At 34.4% G+C, this 25,227-nt stretch overlaps 1 protein-coding gene across 5 annotated transcripts in view; it reads right to left on the bottom strand.

The window, feature by feature from the left end:
* The window catches only part of LAMA2 (laminin subunit alpha 2), a 622,089-nt gene that overhangs the window by 347,646 nt on the left and 249,216 nt on the right, over positions 1-25,227 (bottom strand). For all 5 annotated transcript variants that reach the window (XM_086707799.1, XM_086707800.1, XM_086707801.1 and 2 more), the window contains exons 8-10: positions 22,993-23,171; positions 16,949-17,048; positions 11,913-12,073 (exon numbers count right to left, since the gene is read on the bottom strand). In XM_086707799.1, coding sequence (XP_086563925.1) covers positions 11,913-12,073; positions 16,949-17,048; positions 22,993-23,171 — 440 coding nt within the window. The remainder of the gene's footprint in view (positions 1-11,912; positions 12,074-16,948; positions 17,049-22,992; positions 23,172-25,227) is intronic.

The raw sequence follows: 25,227 nt of genomic DNA, 5'->3' as shown, positions 1-25,227 counted from the left end.
ATATAACACCCAGTGTCCCTTCCAACAGGTGCCCTCCTCAATGCCCATCACCCACCCTCCCCACCCTCCCACCCCCCATCAACCCTCAGTTTATTCTCAGTTTTTAAGAGTCTCTTATGGTTTGGCTCCTGCCCTCTCTGTTTTTTCCCCCCCAATGTGTGTGTCTTTAAAGGCCAACATCTAGAGCTGAGTAAAATGATACATTTACAATCCACCAGAAAGCAAGGCAGAATAGGATCATGCAACTCATTAATCAATTAAATTATGGGAACACAGAAGGAGGGATTAATTGTGCCATGAAGGCTTGAGGATGCTTTGTGGCAGGAGTGAAATTTGACCTGAATTTTGAAGCATGGTTTAAAAATTCAACCTATTGGAGGAGATAAAATGAGAGACCCATGTTAGCAATGATATTGGAAACAATAAATAATTCAAAGAGTAGAAGGTTCATTCATCATTTATGCTTTCAGAACAAACATACTGGGGGTGCCTGGGTGGTTCCATCGGTTAAGCCTCTGGCTGTGCTCAGGTCATGATTTCACAATTCTTGAGATCAAGCCCCACATCAGGTTCTGTTTGTGCTCACAGCTCAGAGCCTAGAGCCTACTTCAGATTCTGTGTCTCTGTCTCTCTACCCTTCCCCCACTTGCACTCTGTCTCTCTCTCTCTCAAAAATAAACATAAAAAAATACTGAATATTTCTGGATGCAAAGCACTGGTTGGGGACTTGGCTTCCAGTGTCCCTGCCTGCATATGATGAACTTTTAAGGCTACTCCTGAAGAGATAGGGATCTTTTCCCTTAGGAATTAAGTTATTCAGCAGGAGGTAAATTACCAGAACTATACCTGAGGCACTTAAGTTGGCAAGAACCGGCAAAATGGCTATGAAATGGGAAACACTGGTACAAAGAACTCTCTCATGGTGCAGTAAAGGGTTAATTCAATACATTTGGAGTGCTCAAACCCTGAAGATACTGAACTGAAAAGACTGTCCCTTGACCAGCTCCTGGAAGACAACCTATAAGCTCTTGTAATATTCTGTGTGATAAAAATAGCTTTGTATACCCAGGACCAGGGGTCACACCAGATAATTTATGCTAACAATTGATTCATGGTGAATGTCTTCTGTTGTTTGCCTGGAACCCTGCACCACATTTATTAGCTCACAATGCAATTTATGGTGAATGCCTAGTTTTGTCCACCAGACGCCATGAGCTACACTGTATCTCTAGGAGTACTGGAGACTGGTCAGTCATATGAGTGCTCCATTATCTGTGTAATTGACCTCCCAATAAAAACCCTGAACAGGAAGACTTGGGTGAGTTTCCTTGGTTGGGAATACTTCCTAAGTGTTGTCGTACATTGTTGCTGGGAGAAATACTCTCTGTATGATGCAACTGGGAAGGATAACTGGAAATTTGCACTTGGTGACTTCTAGACTCTTCCCTATGCTCCTTTGTCCTTGCTGATTTTAATCAATATTCTTTTATTGTAAAAAACCATTACCATGAGTGTAACAACTTTTCAGAATCCTGTGAGTCCTTCTAGTGAATCATTGAAAATGAGTGTGGTCTTGGGAAGCCCCAACACACTGTGGTAAAAATAATAGGGTGATTATACCTGTAAAAACACGTTACCCAAAGTAATAGTTTCTTTTGTTTATTGTGACAAATCTTCAAGCCAAAATATTTTAGACCTTTTTACAGGTCCTCAAGCTAATCCTATTCTATACCCTCATGCTCACTTCAACCCTCTTCACAAGTAATGATCCATTTCTATAAGATTTGAATAGACCTTATTTACGATTGCACAGCATGTCAGCTTATTGCCACAACTTTAAGTTTCTAGACTCCTACTTGTTTAGTCTTGAGTCTACACCATATTTTTTTCTTTAGTGAGTGATAGCTCCTATTCAGATGGAGCTTGATTCATTCGATTGAAAAGTGCTTGGTTCTGATTGTTCTCAGGTTCTTCAACAGATAAATATTAAGCCAAAAGTAAATAGTAAATATGGTGGATATAGTACCTACTTATATATGTGTCCTCATGGTCTAATTAAAAGGGCGTTTTGAGGCTGGAAGGAAGACAAAGTATTGGTGACAAAATATTTTTGATCATCAGAACTCTGCTTTCAGGTCATGTCTCAACTTGTATAGAATTAATTAGTTATATTAGGTTCTACTTCCTTTTTCCTTTTCCAATCTCCCTTGAGAGAGTATATCTAAGTAATGTCTTATTTAAGGATTGTGTTTCCAAAGTTTTCTTTAAAACAACATAAGCTTCAAAACAGTGAATACTAGAAGAAATCACAATTTGATATTTAATATATTTTAAAGGGGCACAATTCCAACACAAAGGTATAGTGTTACAGGACTTATATTGAACCTTCATAGAGACAAGTTCCCCACCTTCTGGTAGCGTGCTAACATATACAGTCTTGACCGCTTGGGTCTCAATTCTTTTTATGGGTTCCCAGGTACATAATTGCTTTTTCAAAACTTCTTTGTTATTCATCAACAATGCCATCCATGAAGCAGCCCTGATTGTAGTCTTGATTCATTTTTGGAAGATTGTTTTGATATGAATGGTCCAGGACTTAAATTTTTGATTCTCAGATTGAGAGTGAGTCATTTGCTTTATGGGTAAATTCCTTGAGCAATTTAATTCACTATGGTGTCAATATTGCATTATTAAAACTTCTATCCATTATTTCTCACTATTCCTTTATTTGCTATTATTACTCACTCATTATCAAATCATGGGTGAGCTACTACATATAAAGCATTATATGAGAAGCCAGAGGAAATAGAAAAATGCCTTCAGGAGAATTATAGCAAAGGAAGTAAGAGTAAGGGGAAACACGTTGACTACAAGGTAGAAGGAAGTCCCTTCCCTAAAAGGGTTACTGAGTATTTGCCCTGAGTCAGACACTGGATTCATCACTACAGTCCTCTATGCCTCTGAAGTAAAAATAAGACAGGTGTGAAAGAAATTGATCTTCAATATCTAATGATGGTGAGTTTGCAACTTCCAGCCTAAATGCTCTTTTAGTCATTATGAGATTTCTCTCCCCTTTAGCTATTATTCTATCACTCCTTTGTACTAATCAACTTCGAAAAGAGTTAACATATAATTTCATAAAATTTTTAAAGGTTGTTCTGTTCAAACAAAAGGGAGTCTAATCTATCCTTTCTCAGCATTCATTCAAACGGACAGCTCTTGTCAATCCAGTAAAGGTATAATATATTATTTATTTAGAGTCAAATTTATTGATCATTTTTACATCTAAACCTATGACACAGGTAATTTCCAGAATGCTCCAGACTTCCATCCTAGAGATTAATGTTCCCTTATATCACCATATTGTCTTAAAAACAAATATTCTACTTTCTTGATTTCTAAACCATTATTCCAATTGGTTATATTAAAATAACTAAATAACAACTAATAATAGTCAATTATTTTTCCATGATAAATAATTAATCCATATAATAGTTTTATCCTCTTATATATGGTGATAATAAAAAAAAAAGTGCAATTTCACTTTAGACCAGTGGTTCTCAACCTAGATTTTATTATCAAGCCCCTAAGGAGCATCTTTCATTTTTTTTTTTCATAATCATCCCTACCATGAAATCTTAAGTCCACAGATACACTCTATGTACAAATACACTGTATGAATATGTTTGCTGTATACATAAAATGAAAATGGCACTTCAATCCCTTAGAACCAATTTTCATCGCTTTAGGGAGAAAAGTGTGCTTTAGACACATATTTCTACAGAATATATTTAGCCGAGTATATAATTAGATATGTTGTGGCCATCCTACAAAATATTCACAGTAACTGCCCTTTTTCCTTTGGTACTCTTTTCCTCTGAAAACATAGTTGAATTAGTAAAACCTTATAAGGTTCTTTTTTCTTAAAGTCAGATACTGTTGGGTTGACACCAATTTTCTTTTTGCTAGAGTTTCCTCAACACAGCCTCTCTCTAGAGAAATGGAGTCACAATCGCTTCCCTGCCTCCATTCTCATGAAGCCGCCTTCTTATAAATTAGGTACAACTTCAGCAGTACATGTTTAACTGTGATTGTTAGTCAACTGGGAATTCTATTGACAAAGTTACCAAGAGGATCTCCAGTGACTATTTAAGTTATGTTTTGTGATAATTGCTTCAGGAATGTTGCAGTCATGCTTGTTTTGGGGGGTGTTTGTAGTCAATTACAGATTTTCCTCTGTTTTGCCCTTCATTCTAATGCATCCTAGTATTTAAAGAAGTTAACAAAAGAAGGATAATTAGCTAATCAGCACTATTTGTTGAGTGCTTACTCTTTAAGTACATTGTTCTGTGGCTAAATAATAATAAATAGTGGGTAGGTTAGGGAGACAGAGAAAAGAAAAGAAAATCATTCTCACTTTTCACAAGTTCAGCTTTTAATATTACAAAATTGATTAACATAATTTCTTTAACTGTGGCTGTTGTAAGAGACAAATTCCTGTATGAACTTTTTATGCTAAAAAATTTACATCTGTAGTTTAGATTCAGGATCAAATATATAAATTGAAAGCTTTTTGTAGAAATGCCCAGGGTTCGAGCCTCACAAGTTAATGAGGTGGTCACTTCTGTATAGAAATGGAAAAAAGCAATATACAAAACAATTAAAAATCTTAGCACACACCACGAAAATCCAATTAGGGGAAAAGAATGAAAACTTACCTCTACTTGTAAAAAGAAATACAAATAAACAGAAAAAGTAATGAGTAGGTATTTATGATGATCCCTTATGCTTGCACAAGGCTTCACTGCTATAATTTCATCGACTGAGAGCTAGGTAAGAAGGATTTAATATCATCATTTTCTAGATTAAGAAATATGAATCAGCCAATTTAAGTGATTTTCAAATCTTCACAATTGTTTAGTTTCCTTTCTACCTTCTTTTTTATGTATGAGTCACTGTCAGCTTACTGATTGATGAAGAAAATATATAACAGATGTGAGATATTAAATAGATTGCAAGTTGTGAAGATATCATAAAGGAAAGACAAAGATGTTACAAGTGATTACGGCAGAAGCATGATATCTATGGGAGATCTAGCGTCCCAGCTTTGCTAAGAAAGGCAAGCGAGCCTTGAAAATTGCCTAGTTAAGCCAAGGGATGGGCCAGGTGTGAGGTTTTCCCACCCATCTAAATAGACTCTGAAATTCCAGAGTTAGGAAGAGCTTGGTGCCTCACAGAATGTAAGCAAGGCTGGGAGACAGTGACTGAAGCTCAAGAAAATTCTGGGAAGAGAGCCCAAGGTCAGATCACAAAAGCTTTTGGGCCAGTAAGGACTTAACTGAAAATGCAATAAAAACCCAAAGCAAAGCACAATGAAATACACACTTTGATATCTAATCTTTTACTTCACTACTTATCTTTCTATTATAAGACTTTGATAAAAATAAAAGGACATGTTCCAACCTAGATCAAGGTCAGTTTATATTATGTATCAGAGTCTGAAATCCAACTGACTTTGATAACATGACACCAAACTTCAAAAGAGCCAATTTCTAGCCTGTGGTACTTAAATACAAAAGTCGAAGAGCATTTACATTCAACTGACTTATATATCTGAGAATGCTTGCCTCTTTTAATGCACAAGAAGATAGAGAAATTTCAAAAATTTTAATAATGCATAAAAATTAGTAACTATTTTCATGTCTTGAGCTAGCATTGTTTTCATATTTTGAAATATAATGAGGATGTTATTCATTAATATCATTCCCTAAGCAAGAATATAACAGAAAATCTATGTGTAAAATTGATAGTAGTTGATATATATTAAAATTTTCATTTACCTCTTTTCTAATTAGATTTTATTTTCTTTTGCTTAAAGAAATTTTAAATTAGGAATTATTTTAAAGCACCAGAAAAGTATGTATGACAACTAGAGGTTAAAAATATTAACATTTTTTTCGTGTATGCTTCAGATATATTTTTAAAGAAATACTTAGGCACATCTGAATCTCACTTCATTTCTGTCCTGTTCCCTTTCCATTTTCTCTAGAGTTAACTACTCTTCTGAAATTTATCTTTGTGTGTTTTCACTCAACATACAATTGTTTTATGTCTTACAACTTTACACAAATGATAACATGATGATATTAGTTTTCTTCACTTTACCCGAAGTTTCCAAAATTAATCAATGTTTAGACATGTGAACCTATTTCACTCACTTGAACTGTTTCTTGTGTCAGATTTTATGAATATGTTACACTTCATTTTTCTTACTAATTTGTGGATATTTAGATTTTTTCTAATTTTATTTGTATTTATTAAATTTATTATTTATTAAATTCATTTTTTACTGATTTAAAATTTTTTAAAAAATCAAATGTTTATTTATTTTTGAGAGAGTGTGATACAGAGTGTGAGCAGGGGAGGGGCAGAAAGAGAGGGAGACACAGAATCCGAAACAGGCTACAGGCTCTGAGCTGTCAGTACAGAGCCCAATGCAGGGCTTGAACTCACGAACTGTGAGATCATGACCTGAGCCAAAGTTGGATGCTTAACTGACCGAGTCACCCAGGCACCCCATAATTTTTATTATAACAAGGAGGTATATGTTGAACATCTTTCATTTGCTTCTTTCTACAAATTGTACACGTTTCTTTAGCATGAATGTCTACAGTGGAGTTGGTGACTGACAGGACTTCATTATCTTAACAATACTAGATGCCCTATTGCCTTCCTAAGGTTGTAGTACTAATTTCCCCAAATGACAGCAGTAGTAAACATTTCCATTTCTACAGATTTTCACCAGGATTGGATAGTATTAGCTACCTCCCCATTTAAAATTTTATCTTAAAAAAAAATCAAATAAAGATTTAATATTATGTTCTTTGATAATCTCCTTAAAAAGTATTTCCATTTTAAATATGTATTTCTAGGTATCATATAGGTTTTGCTGCTTTTCTAAATATTTTCATTACATTTTATATTTAGTTATCACTGATATATAGAAGTGCTATTGTGTTTTATAGGTTGATTCTTGCATTCTGCAAGCTAGTAGAACTCTCTTCTGGGTTGAATATTCTTCTTTCTAAAGTATATGCATCATTGAGCAGTTTTTTTCAATGAAGTTGGGGTGTGAATGGTAAACACAAGCAATAATCTGATATTTGTCTCTAGCACATAGGATACATATTTGTCTCTGGTACATATGATATGTATGATAAAAATATAGGATATCTAATAAATTTTACCCTTTTTCGCTCAATCTTGACCAGTGGGCAGGCTTTCTACTAGGAGCTTTGGTGGTGAATTTCTTTTTTATATTCTTCAAACAGAAAATGTATAATTTTCTTTAACTCTTGACAATTCTTCTCTCCATAATGTCTTGGATATTCTTTCTCCCCTATTTCAGCTAATAATCTCTTCTGTGGTGATTGCTGCTAAACTTAGGTTGAATTTTATCCTTCCATTAGCCATGCCACTTAGGATCTCATATTTTTATTTCTTTACCTCTCTATGTCAATTTATAGGTCATTTCCTCAGGTCTGGATTTCTAATTCTTTATTAAGCAGTTTCTAAACCTTTGCTCAGCCCATTCACTGAATTTTAAATTTCAACTATATGAAACTGTTTTATTTCTAGAAGTAAATATTGACTTCTTTTCTAAAGCTGCTTATTCTTTTATGTTAATATAGTGGCCTATTTTGTATTGTTTTTTTCCTATTCTTTTTTATTGTTTTATGTTTGAATCATATTTTTATGATTATGTATTTTCCACATATTTTTATGATTTTTATCAGATAAAAATCATGATAAAAATCATAAAAATATGCTCATATATTCTTATGTTTATACATTCTTTCAGATTATCTGATTCTTTCTAGTTCTTAGTGTACAAACATTCCGACTTTTGTGGCTTCTGATTTCATTTTGTAGTTATTTTCCTTTTGTGCAGTACACGCTTTTATGGTGAGCTCAATATCAGGTGAGGCTATACTCTCTTCTGGCTTGTTGAAAATTTTTAGAATAAAGGGAGAATAAAACTGACCCTGTTCCCATGAAAGACACAGGTTTGGGTGTTTGATTCCTCACCGCACACTAATTTTTCTTTACCTAGAGCCCCAAAGGAAAAAGAAAGTGACTATTGCCACTTCCAGCTTGCAGGTGGAATTTTCTAGCGCCTATTTCACTGTCAGGGGACAATTCCAGAGTCCAAGCTTAAGTGAATTCTGTTTTAATTTCTCTCTGTGATTCCAATCCTAATGTCAATTCCCAGAGAGGCCATTCAAACTCCAAACTTTAACCTGCATTTTTGGATTAAGACCTTCCTTGCTCAGCTTTGCTTGGGTTTATGCTTAACTTAGATTTCCCTTTAAAGGGGGAGATTTCCTTCCCTTTAACTTAGAATTCCTAACACCGAGGGCTTTCCCTCTCTTTCCTGAATCAACATGATTACAAATTTATTTTCTTTGTTTCATCCAGCATCCTTATATTGAAAGTGCCAGAAGTGGTGCCCATTTTTCTCAGTATGATATTTTACCAGAGTGCTAACTATTTCAAAGTTATAATAGAAATAGGGGAGCCTGGGTGGCTTAGTCAGGTAAGCATCTGACTCTCTATTAAGATTCAGGTCATGATCTCACACTTGTGAGATCAAGCCCCGTGTCTGGCTCTGTGCTGACAGTGCAGAGCCTGCTTGGGATTCTCTCTGTCCTTTTCTCTCTGCCCCTCCCCCACTCACTCTCTCTGTCTCTCTCAAAAATAAATAAATAAACTTAAAAAATAGAAGTTTTAAAAGTTATAATAGAAATATATTTAGACTTAAGACCTTATAACAAAGTGCTTTCTTAAAAGATCTACGTATTTCATTAAGTATGATACTTTTTCCTAATAAAAATTATGAAAAACTATTACATGTAATAGTGTCACGGAATAAATGTGCATATGTTTACTGGTTAATATGCATTTTGGAAATGAGCCCTTGCATAGATCTCATTCTAATTCTATTTGAATTTAAGTCTCCAGTATCTTAGCTGCTCAATAAAGTACTATTTGTTAAATGCCACTTTGATCGATCCATGTTGTTTTAATCAACTGACACACCTACATCAAATCATTTTTATGTAAAACAGAACGAGCTACCACATTTCCTTCTACATTAATAAATATCTGTTCAGTATTTAAATTATATGTGTATCTTATTGGAACACTGGGTATGTATTATTTTTATAAACAAGGGGCTATAGGTAATTAATTATAGCACATTACATGCATACATATTATGATATGATTCATTTTCTATATGCATATAATTAGTGATTTTTTTAATTATGTAGATATCTATTAAAACCTGTTTTTTGCAAGTTTTTACCCTAAAAAATTTAGTTTATAAGAGCTTATAATCATCCATTTGAAGTACCACACAGTTGAAAGGCAACTCGTGTAATGATGCTATTCACTTAATTGTTCATTCGCTTATGTTTTCTTAATTGCTATATATAGTGGTTGGGGTTTTTTTTTTTTAATTTCTTTTTTAACGTTTTATTTATTTTTGAGACAGGGAGAGACAGAGCATGAACAGGGTCAGAGAGAGGGAGACACAGAATCTGAAACAGGCTCCAGGCTCTGAGCTGTCAGCACAGAGCCCAACGTGGGGCTCGAAATCCCATACCGCGAGATCAAGACCTGAGCCGAAGTCGGCCGCTTAACCGACTGAGCCACCCAGGCGCCCCAGTAGTTGTTTTTTTTAATGGTTTTTTTTTTTGAGAGAGAGAGATAGAGAGGACAGGGGAGGGTAGAGAGGGGTGGAGAGAGAGAGTTAGGGAGACAGAGGATCTGCAGCGGGCTCTGAGCTGACAGCAGAGAGCCCAATGAGGAGCTTGAACTCAAAAACTGTGAGTTTGTGACTTGAGTCAAAGTCAGGACAATTAACAGACTGAGCCACCCAGGTGCTCCTGTTGTTGTATTTTAATGTCTGTGTAAAGCTTCCAGTGTCTCTGTAGGAGGCATTTTTCTTAACCAGGATTGTAATCGCTCTACAAGACAGGCAGGCCGAGGGCAGGCAGAGGTCCCGCAGCAGCTCCGGGGGCTCTCTGGAGTTCTGCATCCCTCACTCACTCGTTACTTTCTCCTTGCAAACACCAGGCATCTATGGTGTGTGTATGCAGGGTGGGTGTATGAAAGCATTCCCTTTCTCTTTTTCCAGTTTGATTTCCTATATCCTAGAGACTCAGGAGGTTTCACTCCCATTTTAAACTCAGCTTTGCTGTCCTGCATTTGAACAAGTGATAAAAATTAGAGATCTTTGTGGAGTTTTGTGAAAGAAATAAAATTCACACATGCTTCATTTTGGTAAATGTTAGAGAAAATGAACTAAGCCCTTAGGTTTGCCCATAAAGACACACAGGATGAAAAGGGAGGTATCCTTAAACAAGGGATCGCTGACGGACTGCTACATGGTATTGGTCTATACTAATTTGTCATTTCAAATAATACTGGAATAAAATGTACTATATCTAGAAAATTTAGTATGTTCCAGTACAAGACAACTTTTACCATAGATTATGGACTTCCTACCAATTTACACAGGCAGGAGTTTTACTAAGTAGTCAAGAAAGGCACCTAAATTACCGATGATGTATACCAATTATGCAACTATTATAATATTTAGCTTGCTATTTCAAACATTATTGTCCCAATAAATATGCATGTCACATTAATACTAATATTTACTTCTTGTGTTATACTTTACATTTTTTTTAATGTTTTTGTTTATTTTTAAGAGAGAGAGAGAAAGAGACAGAGTGCGAGCGGGAGAGGGACAGAGAGAGGCAGACAAAGAATCTGAAGCAGGCTCCAGGCTCCGAGCTGTCAGCACAGAGCCCAATGTGGAGCTCAAACCCATGAACTGTGAGATCATCACCTGAACCGAAGTTACATGCTTAACCAGCTGAGCCAACCAGGCACCCCTTGTGTTATACTTTAATGTTTGCATGCACGTGCACACATACAACAAATGTAAGCATATAATTTATAGCTTCCTAGGTAAGACTAATGAATGAATAAAAATTCTTCATAAGGTTCCAACCATGATTGAGAACAACAAAAAAAAATGAGTAACATTCATTTTTATATCAGTATGACATTCTAACGTTTTCAATGGATTTTTCATTCTCTAAACTAATGTAGATAACATTGTTTAATTCCAGTGTTTTGGAACTGATTGCTATAGCTAAAGGAAATCAATTCTATCATTTTAGACTTGTGCATGTCTCCATTTCCTCTATGTGTATAAGCTGTAGCTGTAATGTATCCCTTGGCATTAACATGATGAGCTATTAGGCTGGGGGTATGTACAACAAATAAAGTCATATTTCTGAAAGTACTCTTGGGAGGAAATACTGAGGCTTTAATCAATTCCACTATGGCTTCTTACATTTTTGCTAATAAAACAGAAGAATTTGAATATGGTATTTGCTGACAATCTGGGTTTAAACTTCAGAAGATTACTCAAAAGTCTGGAATACAACCTTGGACGAATTATTTTCAAAATTAAATACAAAGCTATGGTATATTTGAATGTACAGTAGTTTTTCAGGTTTGCTATTTGTTGTGCTGTCTATTTTTAAGTCAACAGACTAGATGGGTAATGGGAGAAAAGTGGTTTAGCTATAAAATGTCACCTATTCTTAAGGTGACCTGGCCTTCATGTGTTTGTAGGTTTTTAGACAAATGGGAGGTGCCTTGCAGCAGTGAACCTGGTTGTAAAGACACACGAGTGCCAAATATAAAGTAGTGGAGGTTTACAGGAGAAGTTGTTACAATTTGCTTAATGCCAACAGACACAGAAGAACAGAGAAACAAAGGAAAGTGACCTTCTGTCTTGACAGTGGACATTACCAGAATGTATGACGCACCTTGCAGTTACAGGGTCCAAAACAAGGGTCCTCATTTGCGCTCCCTGCGCCACTGCAGTTACAGGGTTTGCAGTCTGGGTAGCCAGTGTAGCCCCTGGCACATCGATCACAACTCACGCCTCTGAAGCCAGGTTTGCAAGGACAAGACCCAGGTGCCAGACCTAAGGGAAGATAAGGCACATACGAACACTTCAAAAACAAATACATAATCTTGTTCCTGAGGTTTTAATTATAGTAACGTTTAGATTCTATTTTGACACAAACGTTAGAAAACTGATGTATATCAGTAAAGAAAAGAGAAAATCAAAAGGCATAAGGCTCACTTAGAAGCTGGCTACAATTCGCTAACACAGCACTTTGGGGTATCATTGAAGATGGTAAGAATAATAATAATAAAAAAAGATAAAATCTCAAAGCATCTACCAAAACCAATGTCACAGAAAAACTGTCACAATGATCAAGGACTAATTTCCATAACTGACTGAGGATACTCGATGAAGAATAAGCAGTGACTTGTGATACCTGTTGGTTCATAACTCAGACTACCATGAGATGGAAACTGTCTGGGGAGCAAAAATATACTTAAACCAAAAATAAAAAAAAAAACAATAATCTAAGTATGACATCACTGAGTATAACAACAACAAAAAGACTGAGGGTTCATGTGAATAGACATTTTGAGGGTAAGGAAGGAGGGACATGAAAGCAGTTTAAATTTACTTTTTCTTTTTAAACAGAGAAATGCAGGAGACAATTTTTATTCTTGTCTTTGATTAGAAAATAGAAAAATACAGATGAGTAAATACAAGTTTCTTACTTTCAGAATCTGGAAAAATATAAGAGCAAATCAGTAAAATACAGCCCACTCAAAAAAGGAAAGGAGGGGAAAAACAAGCAAAGAAATGTTACAATGTGAAAGGACACAGAAGGACAGAAAGACTGTCAGACCCACACGCCAACCATGTGTAAATTTCACGGTCTTACTGCTGCTATTAAAACTATGTGTATGGGGGCGCCTGTATGGCTCTGTTGGTTAAGTGGCCGATGTCGGCTCAGGTCACGATCTCACGGTTTGTGAGTTTAAATCCCTCATTGGGCTCTGTGCTCATGTCTCAGAGCCTGGAGCCTGCTTTACATTCTGTATCTCCTTCTCTCTCAGCCCCTCCCCTGCTCATGCTCTGTCTCTCTGTGTCTCCCAAAAATAATAAAATAAAAACGTTAAAAAATTAAAATAAAAACTATGTGTGTGTAATGTTCAGAAGAGATACATAAAATGATAAGAAATATTAAAAGTGAAAGAATGTTAATCTACATTAGGAAAACATACAGAAATGTAAAAACAGTTGTAGTATTAGTAATGGCCAAAGTAGAATCCAATTAAAATAGATTCATTAGGACAAGCTCTCATTTTACACTGATGAAGATGCAATAAAAAACACATTAAGTTAGGGGCGCCTGGGTGGCGCAGTCGGTTAAGCGTCCGACTTCAGCCAGGTCACGATCTCCTGGTCCGTGAGTTCGAGCCCCGCGTCGGGCTCTGGGCTGATGGCTCAGAGCCTGGAGCCTGTTTCCGATTCTGTGTCTCCCTCTCTCTCTGCCCCTCCCCCGTTCATGCTCTGTCTCTCTCTGTCCCAAAAAAAAATAAATAAACGTTGAAAAAACAAAAATTAAAAAAAAAAACACATTAAGTTATATTTATACACCATAGAAGCACTGATTTTAAGTACAAAAATATATAGACAACAGAAGATTTGGGGGCTCAAATAGAAACTGGCCAAAAATCAGTGGCTAAGAATATTAACCTACCCACTTCAAATATTTGCAGATGGATTAGAAAAAAAAAAAAAGACATAGAAAAATGTGAATAATCTATTGTTGAATTACACATTATATGGTTATAAATACCTATTGTAGCTTATCATTAACTAATCTATAGAAAGTTTCAATTTCCCAAAGCAGAAATTATCAGTCTTGTTTTCTTAACATAAATTAATACTTCTACTTTCATAACATATGTCATAATAAATTAGTATTACATTAATTCTAAACATCAACATGTTAATAGAATCTTAAACAAAATTCAATCACTCTAAAAGTTAATAAATAAATATTTCTCCTTATATCTCTTGGGTAAAAGAGAAAATCAAGACTTCAATTGCAGACTAAATAATTTTCTAAATAGAATATAACAGCTGTGAGAAGGAAATTTAACAATGTTTATGGGATATAGAAAAAACAGTTGCTTAAAGTAAACTTTTAAGCTTACATACTTAAATTCTTAGAAAAATAATATACACAAATTAAAATTTAATTCATGTAATAATAAAAAAAGAAAAAAACAATATGACCACTATAGGAAAGAAGGAAGATTTGAAAAATAAAGAAAAAGAAAATAAGGCAAAAAGAGTACCTTAAAGATAATTAAATATATCAAAAGAGGACAAATGATCAAAGAATTACCACAAAAAGTTATGGTACCAGTTAGTTTTTACAGAGTGTTTTCAAAGTTTAAAAATGTGGAAAGCTATATAATTTAGTCTATGAAGCTAGTAAAAACTTGGTATCAAAATCTAGCAAAGATAACCATAAAAAAACATAATAACAGCTAACAAATAGATTAGTTTAAATTTAATGGATCATGAAATAGTGATTTAAGCTTTTATGTAATATGATAAAGATACCAAAGATGAAATACATAATTAAAAATGTCTGAATACTGGAGAGAAGGAAGGAGGTGGCATAAATGAAATATTTGTCTTTTCTTTTAATTAAAAAAAATTGTAATGTTTATTTATTTTTGAGAGGAAGAAAGACAGAGTGAGAGTGGGGAAGGGACTGAGAGAGAGGGAGACACAGAATGTGAAGCAGGCTCCAGTCTCTGAGCTGTCAGCACAGAGCCCGATGAGGGGCTCAATTTCACAAACCATGAGATCATGACCTGAGCTGAAGTCGGACGTTTAACTGAGTCAACCAGGTGCCCCAAAACATTTGTCTTTTAAGATGGAGAGTCAATAGGCAGTGTTTAATGGTGATGAAAATGCTAAGAATATTATTTAGATATTGTTTGTAAGATAAGTTCTTCCAGAAGAACTTAGTAGAAGAAATGTCTCAGTGTGATTAAATTTGTAAACAAGATGGGGGATGAATAAATTGAAGAGGATGCTATTGCTATTTATTTTATTCTCTTCCCTATCATCAAAATCTCATTTTTACTATGTATTGCTTTCATAATAATTGAAAAAAATTTTGTTTAATGTTTATTTTTGCGAGAGAGACAGGGAGAAAGTGCAAGTAGGGGAGGGACAGAGAGAAAGGAGGAAAGAGAGAATCCCAAACAGGCTCTGAGCCATCAGCACAGAGCCTGATGAAGGGCTCAAACTCACAAACTGTGAAATCATGATGAGAGTGGAAATCAAGAGTCAGACGCTTAACTGACTAAGCCACCCAGGCACCCCTAATTGAAAAATATTTATACACAAAAATCTTCACTGAAGCATTGGTTACAATAAACAAAATTAGAAACAATCTTAATATCTATGTAAAGTTGAGTGGGTAAATAAATTATGGTTATCAAGATAATGATGTACTATTCGAGTGCTTAACCCAGATTTCAGAGAAATCCTCAGTGGTTTGGGGAAAAACTCATTATGTGAAGTTAACACAAACATTTTCATAAGAGTATTTATGATGAATTACCACTGTATTATACGCTTATTTTTCTACTTTTCTATTTTTATCACTTCTCCACAAATAATATACTTCTTTAAAAAGTATAGAAAAAAGCTAAATGATATTACTGAAAATAACATAATTTAGTTGTTACTACAAAAAGATAAGGGGCCATAAAATGAAAAATGACCTCAATAGCTCACCATTTGAGATTTTAAATAATCAGTATTTTAATCTTTTAAGATTGTAGGGCTTACACTGATAATCCTACAGTTTTATAAAGAGAGCAGGTAATCTAAACTGTGCCAAAGAAACATTGCCAATCTTTGAACTTGAAACCCAATGTCGGCAGCGGAGGGGGGACCTATATTGTAGCCATAATTTATTTTAGTCTTTCCTAGGAAGAGAAGAATCCATCCTTAAGAATATAAAGAAAGTGTTTCAGATATTTCCTAATGTTCTACTAAACTTTGGCAAACAACTCTCTTGGAAATAGCTCCTAAACATTTCACATTAAGGACTTATTTTGACATTTGATTCTTCAGTGTTTGGAGTTCATCATGAATTTCAATCCTCAACGAAAGCATTTGGCTTAAATTCGGGTCAGCCTCTTTCCCTTCTTTAACTCATGACTACTGCCTATTTTTAGCTTTGCTTTCTATACTATTGACTACATCTCAGGATGTGCTGTCTGTTCTCTCCTCCCATTGCTGCACACACATCCCTCAGCAAATGCTGTCATTTCACGCTAAAAACCATGGAAACTACAGACCAATTCAATAAACAACATTTAAAAATTACATATATCACAGATTTCTGATTGACCAGAAGATATATATGCCTAGACATGTAAATATGTATATATGAATGCATATATATGTATATAATGCAAAATAAATTATTCAACTTTTTTCTTTTAAAGCATTATAATTAATTATAATTAGTTTACAGGAAAAGAATGATTGAGATAAATTAAAAAAAATTTTTTCCTGGAGAGAACACTGATAGATACGAGAATAAAATTATTATTATTACTTTTTAAATGTTTATTTATTTTTGAGAAAGAGAGAGAGAAAGAGAGATTGCGAGTGGGGGTGCGTCAGAGAAAGAGGGAAACAGAGAATCCCAAGAAGGCTCCATGCTATCAGCGCAGAGCCCAACACAGGCTTGAACTCACAAACAATGAGATCATGACCTGAGCTGAAATGAAATCAAGAGTCAGACACTTAACCAACTGAGCCACCTAAGTGCCCCAAGAACAAAATTATTAAGCACATAAAATTTACTGCAAAATGTTACCCTAAAAATTATCATATCTGGCTTATGGTTGCACTTTTATCAAAATGGCCCTCTGAGATCTATCTCACCTCGCCGAGCATGTTTTTCATCCTTCACACAGACTTCATTTAAGGAACCAATTGGATCACAATGGCATGGCTGGCATGGTCGTGGATAATTAGGAGACACCTAAGAAGAATATTAAAAGCCTCTTAATCATGTGTAATAAAAACACCAATAATTTTCAATTCAGCAAATTTTAAGGACAAAATAAATGTAATAATACATAGTAATAAATTATATTGAGAAAATAACATATTATCTTTAATATATGTTTGCAATTTTTAAAATCCCTTTTTTCTAAATGGATACACGAAAGTAAAAAGAAGTACAATAAACATCCATATCCTAAATTCAGCAATTATCAAGATTTTGCCATAGGAGTTCGTTTTCATTCTTTGCTGAAGTTTTTAAAGAAAATTGCAGATAGTCTTTTAATTCCCCTAGATTTCAGTCTGCATCTCTTTCGCAATCCCAGTATCATTATTATAACAAACAAAAATAACAGTATTTGCCTGATGGTCTCTAATATACATTCTGCAATAAAATCCTTCTGATAGATTTTTTTGTTTGTTTGTTCTGGGTTTTTTCTTGTGGGTTTTTTTCTTACAACATACTTCATAATTAGTAATTTCACCCCAAATTTATTTTTTAGGAAATTTTATCATGTTGATCATGATATGATTAAATAGAAATGTATATTTGGTGCTGACAAAAAGGACAATATTAAGTAATCAAATTAAACATTTGGTTTCCCGGAGAGGCAGCATAGCCACAAGGGAAACAATTTCTTTTCCTCCACAATTGAGAAATGTGAGTTCATATCTCAGTGTGGCTCTACCGGCTATGTGGCCTCTTGCAACTTATTTGCTTCTTGTGATAGGAGGATAACAATAGCAACTATAGTGATGTTATTAAACTAAAATTAAAAAGAATAACATATAAAGGATCTCATAAGATTCCTCAGCTATGTTAAATATTCAATACAACTAGTTTTAATGCTAAAATATTTTAATTAAACAAACCTAGACTGTGATAATATGCTCTAATTACAGCATTTATTCTCCAGATGCAATAGGATAAAGAATAAAATAACAATTATTTGCCTATGGTATATATACTGAAATACTGGCACATGCGCTCTGTGTATATGTGTCTCACTATATATATTATAGGTCTATTCATATAGGTGTATATATTTCACCCATAAAATATAGCATTTACATATGTATATATCTATGCTTCATTTATAAATGTAAACTTGTTTACTAATATAAATCAAAGTGTCATAACTAGAGAGTTATTTACATGCCGGATAAAATATCAATCATTTAGGACACATTTATTTATTCCCCATTATGAAGTAAGCACTATGCAAAGCACAGATAGGTAAGACCAGGTCTTTGTCTTAAACAAGCTTACAAGAATAACAGGCTTGGAAGACACTGATTAAATACAAGCTGCCAAGTGATAAAATAGACATACTGAGCATTGTGGTACAAAAGAGGAGGGAGCGATAACACAAAGAAGTCAACAACGTTTCACAGAAGTGACATTTAGACTGAAGCTTGAAGTATGAGTAGAAATTCTAGAGTAGACTTGGGAGAAGGGCTTTTTCCCAAGGAAAACAAAACAAAACAAAACACTAAGACATGAAAACAAAATATAAAACAAAAACAAAAACCCTCTGTGGACAAAAAATTTCTTTTGAATAAGATCTTGGCTGTTATAAATGTGGTTTATGATTTTAATGATGAACTTGAGTAAATAAAAGACTCCTAATTTATTATCCCTCTTTGTGGTAATTGGAGAAATCTGCCTGAATCAGATTGCTGACAAGGAATCCTACCAACATATGAGATTCTGTAAATATATCTACTTTACACGTGATTTTTAATTTAATTAAAGTAATAATTCAGATTACTAATTAGTTATCAAAGTAAACATTACATTATATTTAACTATTAAATATGTGTATTTAGTAAATAAACTTTAAATGAGATTTTAGGACAATCACTTTTAAAAAATTGTAGAGATGGTATTTAGCTGTAAAACCCATGCAAAAAAAAAAAAAAAAAAAACAAAAACCTGTGTCCTATATCTTTATAAAAGACAAATAGACTTCTACCCAAATATTAGGCTTTTTAGAGAATGGAATTTTTTAACATATGCAGTAGCATAAGTATTTTTATAAGTATTAAAATACCATAATCTAGGCTCAGATTCACTTAACTGACTTGTAATAAAAACTTGAAGCTGGGGGAGAGGGGAAAATGGGTGATGGGCATCAAGGAGGACATCTGCTGGGATGAGCACTGGGTGTTGTATGGAAACCAATTTGACAATAAATTATATTTCATATTAAAAAAACAAAAACAAAAACAAAAACCTTGAAGTTTCCACAGTGGATAACGTCAGACTGTCTTGTGTGGTCCAATGTATTCTCAGATAACAAATATTAATTCCAGACAAAATGTAAAAGTAAAATATTTGAGGTCCTGGGAAATTAATCAAAAGCAGGCAGAACTTGGAAGAATTTGAGGTTTGAAAGAAAAAAAAAAACATATTAGCTGAGATCTATGCTCAGAGATGGGGAGCAAAATCTGCATACCAACATTCCTCAAAGGCTTAAGTGATCCCTTACTTATACATCCATTCAGGAGACTCCAACAACACTCCTCAAAGGCTTAAGTGATCCCTTAATCATACATCCATTCAAGAGACTCCAACAAGTCCAGTGGAAAGTAACTGCTGGAAAGCTCAATGATGTGCATGAGTTTTTAGGTCTGCATACCATAAAGGAAACAGACATTGGAGTTGTCAACCAGGTTAGGAAGATTAGATAACCACCTTGAGCTTTTGGTTCATCTGCCATTTCACGGTGTAAAAGTAAGTCTCTACAATTTCTTAGCAATCAGTCAGTGTGTTTACTACCAATTAGAACCAAATTCAGAAATCTTCAGAGGAAGATAATAGAATCATGTGTCTACATTGTATCATCCAAAATGTCTTGTACAAATCATAAATCCCTAGACATAAGAAGAAAGAGAAGAAAGAAGAAAGTTTTTTCAAGAAAAAAAGCAGTCAATAAAAGCAGACTGTGAGGTATTGAAATTAGTTTGGAAGGACTTATATAGGTACTGTATATATGGCCAAGAACATAAAGGAAATAATGTTTATAAATAAGTGAAGCATGGAATATTTCAGCAGAGAAATGGAAACTATAAAAAAATAAGAAAGCGGAGAAGTAAAATATCTCAATGAAAAATTAACCAGGTTTACATAACAATAGATTAGTGACGTCAGGGGGTAAAGTAGTACAAATAAATAGAAATTATTCAATCTGAAGGATGAAGAAAGGAATTGTTTGTTTGTTTCATTAGCACAGCCTCAGTAACATATGGGACACAGTCAGGGAACCTGATGTGTATTGTAGTTGGAGTTTCAAAAGGAAAAGAGATAGTAGAGCTCAAATAGGAGGTCTCTGTTTCTTTTCATTCTCCTTCTCTGCCTCCTCCTTCTCCCTTCTTCCTTCTATTCTTACACATCTTATTCTTGTTATTCTTTTTCTTAATCTTGTTCTTTTTCATCTTCTCCTTTTTCAAAAACCCTTCTTTCCTTCTCCTTCTCTTCCCTTTTTCACCCCACCTTCCCCTTCTTTTAACAAACATTTATTTTATAAAAATGTTTATTTATTTGAGAGAGTGAGTGTGTGCGAACAGGGGAGGGGCAGAGAGAGAGGGAAAGAGAGAATCCTAAGCAGGTTCTCTACTGTCAGTGTAGAGACTAACATGGGGCTCAAACTCACGCCCCTTGAGATCATGACCTGAGCTGAAATTAAGAGCCAGATCCTTAACCTACTGAGCCACCCAGTCACCCCCTAACAAACATTTTAAATGTAAAAAACATTCTTTGCTTGTAGGACATGGAAAAATTGGCCATGGGCCAAATTTAATCTAGGGTCCACAGTTTGCCAATACATGAACTAACTACTAAAATGCGAATATAAAGAAAATGCCTTGAATTCAGAGAATTAAAGACACAATACACACACTGACATAAAGATTGCAAAAGAAGGAAGAGATTTATATACATAAACATGATTGTTTATGTGTATACTTTTAAATAATCTGGTTTAAACTACCAGACTAACAAAGGAAACTTAGATATAGGATATAAACCAATATTTGAAAATCTTGCTAATAACATTCAATAATTTTATAATTATTTTTATAATAATACATAAATATACTGAGATTTAACAAAATACATCCAAGTTCTCTATACTGTAAACACTGCTGTGAATAATTTTAAAACATTTTAACAAGTCAAAAGATATACTATATTCATTGATTACAAGACTCAATATTGTTACTGTTAGTTCTTCCATATTTGTATTTACATTCTATACAACAATCCCACCTAACATTTCTGTATTGACAGGTTCATTCTAAAATTGTATGGGGAAAACATTTTACGGGAATATATAAAAACTATTATGTCCAAAACAATCCTCAAAAGGAAGAATAAAGTTGGTGTATGTACATTTCTGATTTCTAGATTCATTAAAGCTAAAGTAATTGAGATAGTGTGCTATTAACACCAGGATGGACATATAAATCCATGAGACAGAACTAGAGCTCTAGAAACTGACCCACAGTAATTTATTCACATGATCAAACCACATGATTTGCAACAAATGTCTCAAAGCAATTTAAAGGAGAAAAAGAAGTTTAAAAATAAAGGTTCTGAGGGGCGCCTGGGTGGCGCAGTTGGTTAAGCATCCGACTTCAGCTCAGGTCACGATCTCACGGTCCGTGAGTTCGAGCCCCGCGTGGGGCTCTGGGCTGACAGCTCAGAGCCTGGGGCCTGTTTCAGATTCTGTGTCTCCCTCTCTCTCTGCCCCTCCCCCGTTCATGCTCTGTCTCTCTCTGTCTCAAAAATAAATAAACGTTAAAAAATTTTTTTTAAAAAAATAAAGGTTCTGAAACAACAGTTTAACCATGTAGATCCCAATCATTATTTTATGTCACACTCAAATATTTGCTTGAGATGGGCCATAGATCTAAAAGCTAAAATTGTAAAGTTTCTAGAATTAAAAAACAAAAACAAAAACAAACATATCTTGGCTTAAAAGAATACTTCGTAACAGAAAATCTAGGAATAGCCAATAAGCACTTAATCTGAAAATTAAATACAAAATAGGATCTGCTGTAAATTCATAAGAGAAGATCTGTGGTAGCACAAAGTATCAATGGGAATGATTTAGTGATTGCCAAATACCTACTTGCCACACTCACTGTGTCCACTAGAATAGCTACTTCATAAAGATAGTCAACACCAAATATTAGAGATGATATAGAATAACTAGAGCTCACAGACATTTTTGGTGACCATGTAAAATACTGTTACTAATTTGGTAAAATGTTAGCAGTTTCTTACAAAATCAAACATAAAAATATCCTCTAAAGCAAGTATTCTAGTCCTAAATGTTTATGCAAGCAAGGTAAATCAAACAGGACCCAAAAAGACTTACATAGAATATGTCTTTCTGTGAATAGGTTTTATTTCCTTTAAGCAGCGTTTTGTAGGGGCTAGCCAAAAACTGAAAATGACACTAACAGCCACAAACGGAATGGATTAAAAATTGCAGTACATTCATGCAAAAAAATACTCATCAGAGTCAGTGATTTTTTTCTAAAAAAGAACTATCGATGCACACACACTACAGATAAGTCTTTAAATGTTATACTGAGGGAAAGAAGGAACACAAAACAGTATGTAGTTTATTTCAAATTATGAAATTCACTACGAGGCAAAACTCAGTTATGTTTTAAAAATCAAAACAGAGTTTGCCAAGGAGTGAGGATTGACTGGAATGGGGTACAATGGAACTTTCCAGAAAGATGGAAATGTTTTATATCATGGTTTCCCTTTTGACACATTCCTAGTCACCTCTTAGAACTTGCAGTCTAACTGTTCAAAGAAGTTTTCAAAATTATTTTTCTGTATGATACACCTCTGTATGAAAAAGCCAGAAATAACACTTCATGAAAGAAAAAGTATGCTTTACCCCTTTGGGTCTGAAGAAGCCATCAATGCATGTCTCACAGTTTATACCAGCAGTATTTTGGGTACAATTCACGCACACACCCCCTCCAATGTACTTTCCATGTATATTTAAACTCAGATTTCTTCTGGCAACATTTTCATCATAATAGCATTCTTCAGCTTTCCCATGACAATTGCATGCTGCATTAGAGAAAAATAAATTTATAAACATTAATTTCAGGTTTCAGATGTATTCAAAAATCATTTGCCGTTACATAATAGATTTTTATTCTCAATGAGAAATTATATCGTGTGTATATATGTGTGTGTGTATATATATATATATATATATATATATATATATATATATATATAATCAGTACAAAAGTATGTAGAAAGTTTTTGGATTTACTGAATATATTAATAAATTCACATTTTAATGGAACATGAAATAACTAAAACATATAAATTAAGCTGAATCATATGAAACTGCCAATATTTGACTGACTTTATCTTACAAAACTAAAATTTCATATGGTTAAACCCACAATTTCCTATTATGTTAAACAATGAATTATTGAACTGTGGTAGTGAATTGTTAATATCCAGGTAATCTGTACTGGTTAATTATTATATGTGAATCTCCAGGTGCTAGATCCTATAGGTAAAAAAGGGCACTTAGGATTCCTATCGTTCCTTTTTTGTACTTCTAATAATAACTAAAACTTGGGGGTTTTATATGCTATGTTCTGTTCTAAGTGTCTTATATTTATTACCACTGATTTTAATTCTCAAAATAGCTTTATGAGTTAGGGACTTATATTAACCACTTTTCATTTATTAGGAACTGAGACAAAGAGAAGTGAAATAATTATAAAAGATAACCAAATCAGGGGTGCCTGGTAGACCACATGACTCTTGATCTGGAGGTTGGGAGTTTGAGCCCTGCATTGGGTGTGAAGATTACTTAAAAATAAAATCTTAAAAAAAAAAAAAAAAGGTAACCCAATCAGTCCTGTTAACCCCACTCTGAAGTCAGGCTCCAAGTTCACAGGGCTAACCACTGGCACAAATCCTTTTCTTATATCTGATAAGAGATATAAAATATATGATAACTGCCAAGTAATCAGGACTAAATGTGAGCTGGTTTGCTTAATGGCTGAGATCACACGGTCTTGCACCAGTCTTGGATCTCTAGTACTTAGTACTCATGTAATGTAGGGAACTTCTTAATTTCACAATGGCTCAGTTTCCATAAACACAGGTCAATAGTAAATACCAGACAGGGATATTTAAAAGCATTAAGTGAGAAAATGCCTGTCGAATCATTAGCATAATGCCTTGTAAATAAGTTCTTAATTGATTTTCCTGCCCACCCCCCTCCCTTTGATCCTCCTCATCTTCAGCATAGGAGTTCAGAAACGTGAAAAAATTGCTCCCTCAGAAAGACTGGGTAAGGCTTTATAAGATGGGTAAAATTTATTTTAGGATGTGAACTAGGGAAAAAGATATCTTATGCAGAATCTCCTTCCTCAGATCCTGAATTTCTTTGGTGTTCCTGCATGGATTTCCACATATATGTGTGTTTGGTGGGATGGGGGGGGGGCAGTATATGTGTGTATGCAGGCTCATGTGTGGGGCACATAACTCAATCCTTTATTTTTTTTTCCACACGGGAAACATTTATATACTGTTCTGAACTATTTCCAAATTTTACTAACACTAAATACCATAGCTCTTTCTCTATTAGCATGTTTCCCCAAGGCTGCACAGGATACTTCTTGAATGGGATGCTTATCAGATCCCTATTAATGGGCAGTTACACTGTTTCCAGATTTCTCTGTGATAAGTAACACTGAGTACATCCTGGGAGAACAAAGAAGTCAGGGAGAAGTGGGGGATTCTGTGTCAGACTGCTTCCCATTTGCCAGTTGAGTGACTCTGAAGAGAAAATTGAAATCTTGGTGTTATTTTAGTGCTTCCCTCTTAGGGTTGTTGTGAAAGCAAAACACCTGTTGGAATGCCTGAGCCATAGACTACATCTATAGACTAAGTGCCTACAAGTATCATTTCTAGGCCAATTTTAATTCAATTAACTTGAAAAATGTCCCTCCAAAAATGCTGCCAAATTACTCTCTGTTCAACATACATGATAAACTGTTTAACCATAGCCTTACCAACACTACGTACAATCAACCCTCTTAGGTCAGTTCCTGGACATAGCAAACATTTGAGTATTTGTTGAGCGAATAAATGA

Source organism: Puma concolor, chromosome B2 (genome assembly GCF_028749965.1).
Source record: "Puma concolor isolate L17-30 chromosome B2, mPumCon1.1.hap2, whole genome shotgun sequence".
Taxonomy (NCBI): Eukaryota; Metazoa; Chordata; class Mammalia; order Carnivora; family Felidae; genus Puma; species Puma concolor.
Note: the sequence above shows the minus strand (reverse complement) of the source record. Positions and strands in the feature narration are given on the sequence as shown.